The 13,837-nt window shown below is 39.8% G+C and overlaps 1 protein-coding gene across 1 annotated transcript in view; it reads right to left on the bottom strand.

Moving 5' to 3' along the window:
• LOC124171177 (nuclear receptor subfamily 2 group E member 1-like) overlaps positions 1-13,837 on the bottom strand; it is a 34,884-nt gene that overhangs the window by 6,457 nt on the left and 14,590 nt on the right. Inside the window, exons 2-4 of the mRNA XM_046550317.1 lie at positions 4,503-4,584; positions 4,101-4,119; positions 1,288-1,417 (exon numbers count right to left, since the gene is read on the bottom strand). Coding sequence (XP_046406273.1) covers positions 1,288-1,417; positions 4,101-4,119; positions 4,503-4,584 — 231 coding nt within the window. The remainder of the gene's footprint in view (positions 1-1,287; positions 1,418-4,100; positions 4,120-4,502; positions 4,585-13,837) is intronic.

Here is a 13,837-nt window from a genome sequence, read left to right as displayed (position 1 = left end):
GGAGAATCCCACAACATCATTAGAGCGACACGAGCAATCACAAGTGATACCAGATTTACTGTACCATGTGAAATGTAAGATGGCCTTATTAGAATGGTCCTGAATATTTTATCCAGATACCATAGCTTAACGTCCAATCCGACGAATAGGGTGGTTTCCTATTATTATTTTATTACATAAATCTAAAGGTTATTACTCCTGGAGTACATAGTTCACTCTTTTAGATTTTTGAATGACGATATCAATTTTTCGCGATTGAATGAAAATAAAAAATTTCAAGCGCGCGAAAACGCGACGGCTTAGTATACATGATGGGAAAATCCCGTGTGACGTCTGGCTGCTGCTGTGTGAGACCACCTGGGTGCGAGGCTATGAACGCCGCTACGATGCAGGCTGCTTGCTGCCGAACATGACGGTAGCGTAGAGTACCCTGCTAGCCGGTAGCGCTTGGCTTAAATAAGGATTATTAATACACTATTAAACGAAGGAAACTTTCCGACCATAGGCGATTTTGATAGGTGATTATTAAGACATGTTCCCCTTAGCTCTGTGCCACATGCATGCATTGGTAATCTCAGACGATGTAAAACTCCTATCTACTCGTATAGAATCTAGGTCCCTGTGACGTCACGCGGAGCGGAATTGCATGGGCGCCAATCTGGCCTTTTTCGAATGAGGTTAAAATTGACCAGTAACATTGGTCTAAACTCGGATTTCTAAAACCAAATAATTTGTATATTATGAATGCACTAATGGTGGGTAACGAATCGCAATTAATGCTTTTCGTTTTCTTTGATGAAGGAAACTACCCTATTATGCATGCCTAATCCTCGCATTTATTAAGATTAGCACGCAAATTTAGACGGCAGATCAGTAGGATTTTTAGCATTCCAAGTCATAAATTAAGCGCATTACAGGTAAGAATGATCTTGTGCGAAAAAAGCCACATAAAAAAATCATTCGCCTTGACCAGGATTCGAACCCGGATCCCCGATCCCCGGACCCGGATCCCCGATCCCCGGATCCGAAAAGTTATGAAATTCATAACTTTTGAATTCTATTTCTCACAACTACTACCATTATATTGCAAAATATCAGAAAAAAGTGTATCGCTTTGCTCTCATCACCGCGCCACGGGCATTTTTCAAAATCGATTAGAATGCGATCGAAGTGGCAACAGAAACCAGCCTTTTATGCAATGGAATTGGGCCTTCCCTATGCAGTCCCCTTGGTTCATCAAATGGTTCAAATTAAATGGCCCGGATCGGATGATACCGGCTTACTCACCATCCTTGTTCATGCCGGCCTCGAGACACTTCTTGAGCCGGCAACACCGGCACTGGTTGCGGTGAGTCTTGTCAACGACGCATGACCCCTTAGACTTGCACACGTACTCCCGGTTACGACGTATGGATCTCTGAAAGAAACGAACGCACCTGTTACTCTTCCGCCGACATAATTAATAGCAAGGCCGAATCTAGGATTTTTCACAAGGGTCTGACAGGCAAATGGTCTTCTCTTATCTGAGATATAAAAAAAACGAACAATAATGTAATTTTTTTGTTCTTTCCCGACAAAAAATAGCAGTAAATTGTGGAAGGTTACACGGGATTCCCACCTGGTCAAGTTCTCCAACACCATCTCGGCCGACGTTTCGACGTCATACCCTGAAGACGATGGACAACTCGCCCATCGTAACGTCGGCCGAGATGGAGTTGGGGAACCTGACCCGGTGGAAATCCCGTGTAACCTTCCACAATTCTATACGCCGGGAAAGCCTACGATGATTCAATAGCAGTAAAGATTTTTCGGGTTTTGAACCGGGTCTGGCTTTCCATGTCTCCTTCCAACGTTTCGATAAGCAACTCGCCCATCGTCTTCGGGACTCAGGAATCCAAGAAATCTTCGATTCTTGCATCCCACGACTCTGAACATGCTACTATGAAGTAAAACCCGGGTCGTATATTCAAATATGAATGTGGAATTTTCGTATATTTTATCTCTAACATCATCATCATAACTGATCAACAATCCTTAGGTTGACTACACGCAGCTTTCCACACGACTAATTGGTGATCTTTTCAAGGAGTCGGGAATCCCTCAAGACGATGGGTGAGTTGCTCATCGAAGCTTCGGAAGGATATTTGCCTGACCCGGTGAAAAACCCGAGAAATCTTTACTGAGAACATACAACATTAAATGCACGAAATAATTTTTTAAATTTTAATTGGGAATTTATTTATTTGAAAATATTAATAAGTTACATACGTAGCAACGATAGTTTTCGAGCCGCTTTCCAACTTGGACGAAGTTTTTTTCGATCCCTGACCAGCTAATGACCAATGACCGGCAAATCTGTCTTCTTGACCTGGGCTCGAGGATTCAATAATTGAGGCTCCGTAATACACAAAACAAAACGAATCTAATAATAACCGTATTAAATTTTATCTGCTTTTTAAGCGTCTGGGAGGGGTACATGCCCCCGTGCCCCCTAAATCCTTATATGATTAATAGGCTTATGGAGATGAAATAGAAAAATAAACACTGCAATTCCACATACATATTTTAATGTCCGACCCGAGTTCCACTACAGCGTAGCATCTTCAGAACCCACGACGCTGAATGTACCACACTGAAGTAAAACCCGGGTCGTATATTAAAATATTTATGTGGCATTTTTATATTCTATATCCATCATCGTCATCATCACTGGTCAACAATTCTTAGGTTGGTTTGAAGCAGCTCACAACTCCATTCTCTAATAGCTGATATTTTTCCATCTCCATATGTTTTTAAATAGCTGAATCCATCTTAATCAGGGATATGATAGCCATGAATATATTGGCAGCGTAATTTATTAAAAATAACAGCAGCCTGAACAAATACCTAAGTTTTTGACCGTCCAAAAAGACCAATGTAATCAAAATATTAGTTAGTGCTGAGAAGAGTGATGAAAGTGAACTTTATTAGTTACAAATGATATAGAATTGCTTACCTACATTACCATTGCTCTCCACAAAAGTTTTTGAAACTTGAGGCTTTTATGGCAAAAAAGGATGCCTGAAAGTTATGAAAAAATTACCCTATCCCTACCTTAAAACTGTAGCTTCTAAGAGTTATCCTATCTTAACAAAACAATAGCACTCGTGTCAGTGTTATTAGGTTCAGCTAACATGGGCTTAGGTTTGAATACCTGAATTAGCATAAATTTTTACCTGGTGTTCATTCTTAGCGGAAGCAATAGTGCAGTAAAGCTTCCCCAAGCAGCAATCAATGTCCCAACAACATCCAGACGCAATTGTTGGCGTTAACACATGACATGCGTGCAATATCCATGTTTATCCAATTAACATTGTATGAGTATCTGTCAAATATTCAAAGAACCCGCCAAACATCATTGTAGCAATGTCCAGCAGTGGACAAGGAGGTCCATACAAGGAGATCCCTACAAGGAGGTTACAACGTCTCCTAGGTATCCTCAAAGCATCTAAGGAGAAGATAGTGGGTGAACTTGTTATGGTTTTTGGTTATCCCTAGATACACAAAAAAATCTGCTCTTTAATTCTCTGCAGAACATATTCTACCTATGGATACTGTTTGGTATAAGAAATTTTTAATATATGTGTACATTAAATATATACAAATGTTTCTATTCAACGTTATTTTTATAACTAATCCCGGATGTTACAAATAGAATATCAATGTAACGTCGTCAAAATATCCATCATTAAATAACAACGTGTTTTGGACATAATATTAATCTTATTTAGATATCCGTTGGATATCGTCTGCTGCTTGGGTCGAATCTTGGGTCGAATTGGGACTACACACTCGAAGCGACATCAAAATACCACGTGGATGTTATACCATAGAATAAACTCACCCGCGCCTTTCTCCGAGATTACGATTCGATCGAATAAAATACCTTGCGTGCATAATCCTATCACAAACCATCCTTATCATGGATAATGTTTCAGTAGACAACTCAGAAACATGGGTCCTTCGTATGCTTCCTCATAATTGAATCAAAAACGAGGTACTGATGTGTATTGATGACCCAACTATAAAACCTTACTTTAAAAACTTGCATTTTAACTTACCTTAAAAAATCCAGCGCAGCTACGAGTTCATGAAAAGAAAAAAAAACGGAGCGTTAGACCATTTATGGTGAAGATTAAGTCGGAGAGCCAATATTTTTTTATAAATTTCCATGAAAATATCTGCGCTACCAAAAATATGAGGATGATTACTATCCATGAGAGTGTTCGAAATTAAAATAATTAAGTTCATCAAACTTAACATAAAAATTGAAATTAAGTGATACATTTAATTTTTATAGTTATAATATGAGGGCGAAGTCACCCGTAATTATAAAGTCACCCGTAGAAAAATTTATAGCTTCACCTCTGTCATTTCATGAATTTCGTGAGCATGTTACACGAATTAGCATTTGAATTTCAGCACTTTAAACTTTAAATCTCTTTTCCACAGTTAATACTCACCCATCACAGGCAAATATTCCGTAATGCTTCCCTGAAGAATGGTCCTGGCATACTCTACATGGTATATCGTACAAAATACGGCCTGAAAGCAAGATGAATTATTAACAGTTACAAATTTGAATTAAGTATAACAAATAGCGCTACCAAAAATGTGTTCAATCTCGACATAAAAAAAGAAAAAATATCATAAAAAATACTCGTAAATATTTTCTCCTGTTCTATCAATTTTAGACAGGATGAGTTTAATTGCATAGTTAGTAGAATGCTGATGAGTATAATGCATTAAATGACGCTGAATATTGAAGCAATTTGGATGATAACCCGAGTTTTTAGTGTGGAAATCTCAAGGGTGTTGGAACTCGTCCTATAGGGAGATAGAATGCTAAAATATGAGGCACAGAGGATGATATTGCAGATGTCAATAAGCTTCCCGAAAGAGTGTATAAGTAAATAGATCTCATAGATTGAATTATTACAAAACAAATAGTATTTGAAACGCAGACATTGGAAATTAAATCTTAAATATATTTCCCTCTGATATATTTATTCAATATATGTGCGATGTTTCATATTAATTACTTAAGTGCTGAAAGAATGCTTCGGCGAGGGCATGGATTCTTAAGGCCTGGTTACACGGTACATTAGCACGTATAAGTTAATGTACGTTTGCGTGAATGATTTTGGTGTACCGAAACGGAGCATGTACGAATGTATGAACCAAATTAGAACAGGCTCTATTTTCTGTGCATGCATTCGCACAAGTTGGGTGGTTACACGGCGCATTTTGGCGTTCGTTCTCACGTTCATACATTTAGACATTAATCCGTACGTGTTTATGTATCAAGTAACCAAGATTTAAGGTTGTTTTACACGGGGAACGACATTGCGCAGGTTAGCACTGAAAACATGGAGAAAATGCGAGAATGCGAGCTTGTAATTAGAGCAGGGGTTATTTCGACGTCTCACAACCACGCATTCTCGCATATATTCTAGAAATTCACCGTTTTACACGACGCAATTTTGATTGCACTTTCGTACATACGTCAGATTGCGAAATGACATGCCTCGTGTAAAACGGCGTTTACAGTGCATTACATGGATTAATTGTCAGGATAACCCGTTTCAACTCAACATTTTTATGCAAACCTACGTGAGGAAAGTATCAAATCATAGCGTATCAAATGTATCTTTCCTTCTCCTGGATGCGCAAAAAGCATATAATTGAATACGCAGCGAGCGTATGGGATCCGGTGTAGAAAGACTTAATCCGCGAACTGAATTAAATACAAAGGAAGGCTGCGCGTTTCCTCAAAAACTGCTACGGGCGTACAGACAGCGTTACCCTGATGTTAAGGGAATTATGCTTGGGGCAGCTGGAGACTCGGAGGCTGCGCGCTAGGCTTAGATTGCTGGAACAATTGAGAATGGATATCTTTCAGAGCGACACGGAGAATATAATATTAGAGCCGCACTATGTTTCCAGGAACGATAGAAGCGATAAATTAAGAGAGATGTTTTGCCGAACGGATAGATATGGGAATTCGTTTCCCCCCCAAACCAGAAAGGACTTTAACCCTTAGGCTGCGGGAACGTTTTTAAACGTTCTGCATGGTGAGTGCGGGAAAAACGTTTTTCTACGTTAGACCAGATTTTCTTACCACTGGCAGACTTCCCTTAGGATTTTATTGCCATCCTTTCCGCGGTTGCTTGAACTCGACCCAACCTAGTGGCAGAGAGCACAAAGGCGTCTTTCGAGGACTGGGCACCCTCACCACGGGGAGCGCTACCCAGATTATCCCTTCTTTGAGAGAGAGGTCTCTTTGCTCTCCGCGGCACATTCACGAAGAAAACAATTCCAATGAATCCTTACATTTCCTAGGAATTTTTTAATATTGTCATTGTCCATTAGCCGGGGAAACTTATTTGAAAGCATTGGTTGTTCTTTCTTATACTTTCGGTGGTGGGTCTGTCGCACCTGCGTAATTACCAAGGACATTTCTTTCCTTTGAGTATTATAATCTCGTTCTGGATTTCCCACCAAATGGGTTTCCCTTTGAATATCCCGTCTTTTCCACATGCTCTATTGATCTTTGCTCAGTTTTTCCAGAGTTTCGGTGGTGTACGTTTGCTCCTAATCAAGTACCTACTCGAGTGACTACATTTTGTGAATCTCTTCATTTATTTTCACTATGGACAGTGAAAATTTGCCATCTCGGCCAAAAAGGAGAAAGGTTTTTCTCGTGGATGAAGTTCTCAATATTTTATTCGACTCTGATTGTAAGAGTGAGGACGGAAATTTTTCCGATGTGTCTGTGTCTACCAGGGATACTGAGATGGATGAGGATGATGCAAATGATTCCGGCGATGGTGGTCCATTCAATTTGGCTGAAGACATTGAATCCGCATCATCTTCTTGGTCCAGGACTGATGATTTTACTCGTCAGATTTTCCAGTTCGACAGCTCCTCATCTGGTGTAATATCGGACCACCTTCATGAGAATGCCTATTATAACCTTTATTATCCATTATCTTTACCTACCGCATCCAAACATACGTTTCAAATGCTCCCCAAAGTTCAAATCGGCTGAAGTATGGTCGAAATGTTGAGGAATATGGTTAAAAATCAATGGATTTTTTTACTATTTGATATCAAATCGCTCATAAAAATATCATACTGGCCAAATTTGAGGAAAAAAATTCATTTACATTCAATTTAGAAAAAGTAACGTTCAAATATTTTAATTCCAATTATGATTCTTAGAAAGGGCAGAATTGCATTCAAGGTCTGTCGTCAGGGGGAAGGGTGGGTAGTCCCGGATTATGAGGGTCCACTACCTGCTAGACACACGCCCGGGGTCGACGGAAAAATATCTTCCCCGCTCGTGTCCCGCACACAGTGGAAGAAAAATTTTGACGCTCCCGCAGCTAAAGGGTTAATAAACGCTAGTCCCAACTTCGTTGGAGCACTTCATTTTTATGTGTAAACTGCTGGTGTCCTTACATCCCCTACTACACGCCTTTTAGGCGGCTTGCGGGGTATTATGTAGGTGTACATGTAGAATCTTTTTCCCCGAAGCGGGTAAGAAGTGGCCAGGTACCCGGTTTCGTACCTTAGGTTCAGGGAATGAACATGCCCGCTTTGAAGTCAGCAAGTCAATAAGGGACAAATGGCTGTCCAATGCCTGTCCCGGGCTCAATGGCTTTCGCCACACAATGAGGGGAGTGCAACTGTCGGGGCCGGGACACAAAAGGCGCCCTTTTACTTCCCGTAAAAAGGCCTCTCCCCAGGCAGTTACACGCTTGGCTGGCTTTGCGACCTCAAAACATCTTTTGCCGGACTCCTGCTGCTCCACCGCCGGAGGATGCTATTTTCGCCGCGGACGCTGATGAGGATGGCCGAGCGGAATTCTTGGGGGAGAGGGAGGGGGTTGCAGGGTAGCTTTGCGTCCGGGGTTGTGACAACCCCACGTGTGCGTGTGTTTTCATTGAAAGCAATGAAGTCTTCCCACTCTCACACCCATATTTATGACTTTTTACTCTTTCGGAGGGTCGTAATTGGCAATGTTTCATCTGGAAGGGGTTCCCGCAAGGCTTGCGGACCGGTCAGAGACGAAAAATTAGCATTGCATGGCTTGTGCCGACAGACTGAAAAGGAGTTACGTTAAGGAGAGCACAAATTTGGACAATTGACCGTCGAAACGGCTCACAAATTATCCAAAAAATTTGTACTATTACGACGCGTTAACATGAGTAAGTAATACTTTGGCAATTACCACGCATATCATCACCATCGTAGTTCAGTAATCCATGTATTTTCTAAACGCAGCTCTCCTATCAACTCCCCTATCAGCTATTATTTTCGTATGTATGTGCAGCTCTTCTCATTACATTACTATTATTGACCGTTTATCGATGGCCCCTTGTTTCACTTCGCCGTTAAGAAGTACTTAGATTGAAGTAGATGCTCAATAACTAGGAAACCTACAAAAGCTCGTGATAATAACCACAAAATGTTTTGTAAACCGTCGATTCAAAGCTATAAAAGTCTGCGAATTAAACGATGTATTTATAAAATTTGTAATGCCAAGCCTTATTTTGTGGTGATTTTGTAGGTGCAGGAATTCATGATCAAGGAACAAACTTTTTAACATCCCTAGAAATATTATTCACAGCTGCGAAGCGAATTTCACCGCAATGAATGCGCACACAAATCTGCCACCGTGTCGTGAACCGTTTTGTGCTGCTGAAAGTAAAATTTATTGGAAACTTGCAAAGTGTATATTTTTATTATGAACGTTTTTCATGGTAAGCATATTTTAGTCATATTTATCTGAACCTGAGCGCGACACTAGATAAACTGAAATTCGTATGAGTTCGCTCTACCTCAAATTTCGCTATTTTTGCTCGGTTGCAAACAAACAGTTAGAATTGTGAAAATGTTTGTGTTCATGGATGTAGAACTGTACCACATAGAAAGTTGACCTTAAAATAAAAGATCGCTGAATTATAGAGCTACAGTCCACTTAGTTTTTATTTGATGTGATAAGCTCTAATTAATCCAAAAAATTTAATATGAATGTTCAATATTGTGACCTTAAACAGCGGGAAAACTAGTTATAAATTTGATCAATATTTTCCAGTGAACTCAAACGCCGATTAGAAATCAGAAAAAAATGCTAAATATGATCGCCTGCATCGGTTCCTGAGGATATTGATGTGTCGGTAGCAAGCAAGGAAGCTAGTGCTGGTCCTGATAATCAGTTCAAGATGCTATGAATCACATTTAAAATTTCAGCTAAACATTATTTGTACTGTATAACTCGAGAAATTTTATTGTATTAGATTTCAATACCATCCAGCATATTTAATTCTGTCAGTCAAAATTACCTAGGGAGCAAAATCCTAGAAAACTGTGTTACGCTATGTACCTTGGCTTGCTTCCTCGATTTAGAAATACCGATCGAATATCTGCCCGCCGGCGAAGAATGTTTGTATAAAGAGTGATACATTTTTATAGCGTAAAAGTGATTTGATCCACTTTCCCCTTTTCGGACGTTTGAACAAAAATATTCTTGAAATTTTGATAATATATCGTACTCTAAATTGAAATGGAATTTCAGCCTCTAAATATACTGGGCGCTTAACTCGCAGGAATAATATTAAAGTAGCATAAAGGAGTACTTTACAAATGTATTATCCCACGGATTCGGAGATATTGGGGTAAGTGCGGTTTTCAGTGATGGAGGTTGGAAGAAAGCCAACCGCTACCATCCCTCAAACGCAAACTGCCGGAGGATTTCGGAATAGCGTCCCACCGTGCGGTAAGTCTTCATCATATCCTCCTCAACCAATATAACATGCTTCAAAGCGCAAAAAGATTATTTGGTACAATTTCGATCTCTTGAATATGGCTAATGCATCAGCATGCTGAGAAGTACCATTGCCAATGAACACCTTCACTGAGAATGTTAGTAGAAAATTTTGGTTTTCGAACTCGGGTAATACAACTTATTTTAACTTTAGTTAGTTTTTTATTTTGAATGCCGCGATGAATAAAATCCATTGCATCTCCGGAAAAAGTAATGAATCGTAAATTCATCTGCATGAATCTGCCTCAATGGGAGAGTATTCACAAGTACCCACTGCTCTGCCCGCTAGACTATCACGATCTCCCTAGTCCCATTTACAGTCAGAAGAACATTTCGTTTTCGGTGGTGATGGGCCGGATTGATTCGTTCGAAGTGATTACATCGCCTAGTGAATCAAATGAGTCACGAGCCATTGAGCAAAAATAAGTCCATCATCAATTACTTCCAGACTTCCAGTTTCTCATTTGCTACTTATGAAGCAACATTAACATTAAAAACGTGCTAAATTATAGTTTTTGTGATTATTTAACAAGTTTCTAAAATGGTTCCATCAATAGGAGAGTAATTTAAAAAAGGGCACTGTAAAACTGTTAGGTTTTAAAGTTCCACATAATGATATTTGCCTTTAGTGGGGCCGTAAGCAAAGACTAGCTTCGATGGTAATTGCAATATTAAATGTGGCAGCGTAGAAGTATGATCAACGCCTTAGGATACCCAGAGTAAAACCTACCTGGTGGTATTCTAATTCATAAGAGTAAGTATTACTATGTGCTATGGCCATGTTCATCTTCCGTGAAAGTAGGCTTGAACCAGTTTTTCATTTAGAATAACGGGGAGCATCAATTGAAGCTTCCGGCTAATCTCTATGCACCAATATTCTCTGCCAACATATTTTTAACTCTCTTTTTATTCATAATTTAAATTTTATAATATTTATAAATTTATTTTAAAATATATGAAAAAAATTAAGTAATCTTATATCTCAGAAAATACTTTGCTCCTTTTAAGAAAATTATAGCTTTTATCAGGAAAAATAATTCTTAAATAATCCCCAATTATATAATGTATCTACGTTCTATCTTCATCCCTACTTACCATACTTTCTAATACATTTAAAATCATGGATACCCGCCATTAATTACGGCAATTAGCCATCAATCATTCGATCATTTGATTAACTTGAGTCCTATGATTATTCGTCATCATTGAACCTTAATCGATATCATACAAAGTCGTCATCAAAAATGTGGTCATCATCATTGGCCAACAATCTTAAGGCTGTGGAAGGTTACTCGGGATTTCCACCGGGTCAGGTTCTTCATCACGGCCGACGTTTCGATGAACGTGTCGTCCATCGTCATCAGGGCATGACGATGATGCATCCACATAGAGCATATCTAGTAGGGCATGAGGGCATGCCCTGATGACGATGGACTGCTAGTGAATCGAAACGTCGGCCGTGATGGAGTACCTGACCCGGTGGAAATCCCGAGTAACCTTCCACAACCTTAAGATTGTTGGCCAATGATGACGACCATACTTTTCCAAAGTTTCTCCTGATTGAATCACCCCAACGACTTGATTCGTGAAGATCGAATCTCTGAAAAGATCAACTATGCCCATCTCTGATTTTTTGGACGGAAATTACCCGAGTCAATCCACTCCCTCCTGTTGTTTATGCAGCAAGTTGCCTGGGGCCGCAGGGGGGCTAAACTTGTATAAGGGTGGAAATACATGCAAGGGGGCGGGGCCGCTAAGTGAGCATCCCGGGAGTCGTCGGCTGTTTACGTCGCTTCCGGAGGGGCGTCGACAGAGACGGGATCCGCCCCGCGCGCGTGGGAAAACTGCCCCTCCGCCTCCCTCCCCCCTTCGCCCCCCGCCGTGCAGCTGCCCCCGGGGGGCAAGAGTGGATGGATGATGCTCGCTCAAGAGGCGACCAGCTGACGCGGCCGACCGCCGCAGCACCCATTGGGGACACACATGGGAGTCTGTGGAAAATGGCAACAACTTTCCCTTACTGGCTTGGTGCTTCCGGCTAATCTCTATGCACCAATATCCTACCAACATGATATTTTTAACACTCTTCTTATTCATAATTTAAATTTAGGAACGTATATGAACAAAATTAAGGAATTTTATTCCCATTGATGAAGCTTATTTATGCAAACAGAAATAGATGGAATGAAAACAAGTTTTCCGGCTGTACTTAGTGGATTGGATGAATTATGATAAAATGTATTTCCTCTTATTCCTAATTGTAATTAAGGAACGTACATGAACTAAATCAATAAATTATATTCCCATTGGTGAAGCTCATACTTTCAAACAAAAATAAAATGAATACAATTTTCATTTTCTGGCTATTATTTGTGAAATCGAAATGTGAAAAAAATATTTCTATCTTCCTCGTCAGTTTGAATTTATAGATCATATTTTCTACACAAATCGTCAGTGAAATTCTGACCTGTTACTAGCAGCAATTCTGCTGAGGCCATGGTCCGAAAAAAAACAAGAAAACGGGATCTAGAATTTATTTAACTTTGAAAAAATGACAGAAATAAATTAACACAGGAAAGTTTCACGATTTTACATGAGACCGACTACTCAGGTTTTAACTCCGCCACAGCCATTGAGTGTCATTGCAGGTAAGTGGCACAAAGTCACACTTGCTACCATCAAGTACGATAAAATAACTTTTCAATGTCAGTTATATGCGGCACGATTACAAACCCTCTCATTTACTAGCATTCCAAATATAGGTTAGGCCGTATATTTCATACAATTTTTAAAGTCTCATTCAGAGTCCCTTGTAGCCCTAGATTAGGAATTTTCTGAGCGTTGCACAATATTATTTTGGTAACAAATACCTAGTTTCCCGCAAAATGAAGGGATATTTTCGTATCAATGCTAATCGTGCTGGATTGTTCTCCGACTACAAAAATTAACCACTTACACCGCTGTTTCACGAAGTCAAGCGACTAACATGCTACTGCTACGTGATTCATTGGCAAGCATAAAAGCCACCTCAAAGGCTGATAAATAAAAGGCATCTAATACTACATGAGATTTAAGAAGATTGCGCTACTGACTTTTTCTCGATGCATACTTCCTTAAAAAGGGTATCATGAGGCCATTTTATTTTCTGTGGAAAAAATTATGTAAAATGGAACTTCTTACGAAGAATAGAATGGAAATGTGAAACCAGATGATAGAAAATTAAATGTAATAAGGAAACAACGCGATGTGTAGCCTCCTACCGAAAGCAATACGCACAAGAAAACCGTTCGGAAGAAGTGGACCTGGTTATATAGCATGAGTGCTACTTTGAATCCGAATTCCTCGCATTGGATCATGCACTTTTAGCGCTTTTTTTATGAATCTGATCAAAGAGCGTGTGGGGACTATAATTAGTGACTTTTCATCAGTAAAGCCTCTCTATTTGAGTACATATACGGCACTTCAATTCTAAAGGCCTGGTTACACGATACATGAACAAGTACGGGTTAATTTCTAAATGTATGAACGCGAGAATGAATGCAAAAATGCACCGTGTAACCACCCAACTTGTGCGAATGCATGTACAGAAAATAGAACCTGTTCTAATTTGGCTCATGCATTTGTACATGTTCCGTTCCGGTCCACCAAAATCATTCACGCTAACGTACATTAACTTGTGCGTGTTAATGCATCGTGTGAACAGGCCTTAAGATTGGTGTACTTCAGCCCACAATTTATTCCTATCCCAAAGAAGATTTTTTTCCTCCCTGAAGATATTCTTCCTAGTGCTTGCCCTTTGATCTTCCCCTGGGTGCTCTTCCATCAATTTTTCCTTCTATCACGTTTCCCACGTGAATACTTTCTCATTACTCGGCCAATCCACCGTACTCTTCTTTGGTACACAGTTATTAATGGTGTTCTTTCTTACCCCATTCTTTCATGTATCTCCTCACTTCTCACCTTATCCGT

This window comes from Ischnura elegans, chromosome X (assembly GCF_921293095.1).
Source record: "Ischnura elegans chromosome X, ioIscEleg1.1, whole genome shotgun sequence".
Taxonomy (NCBI): Eukaryota; Metazoa; Arthropoda; class Insecta; order Odonata; family Coenagrionidae; genus Ischnura; species Ischnura elegans.
The sequence above is the reverse complement of the archived record's forward strand: the minus strand, read 5'-3'. Positions and strand labels throughout refer to the sequence as shown.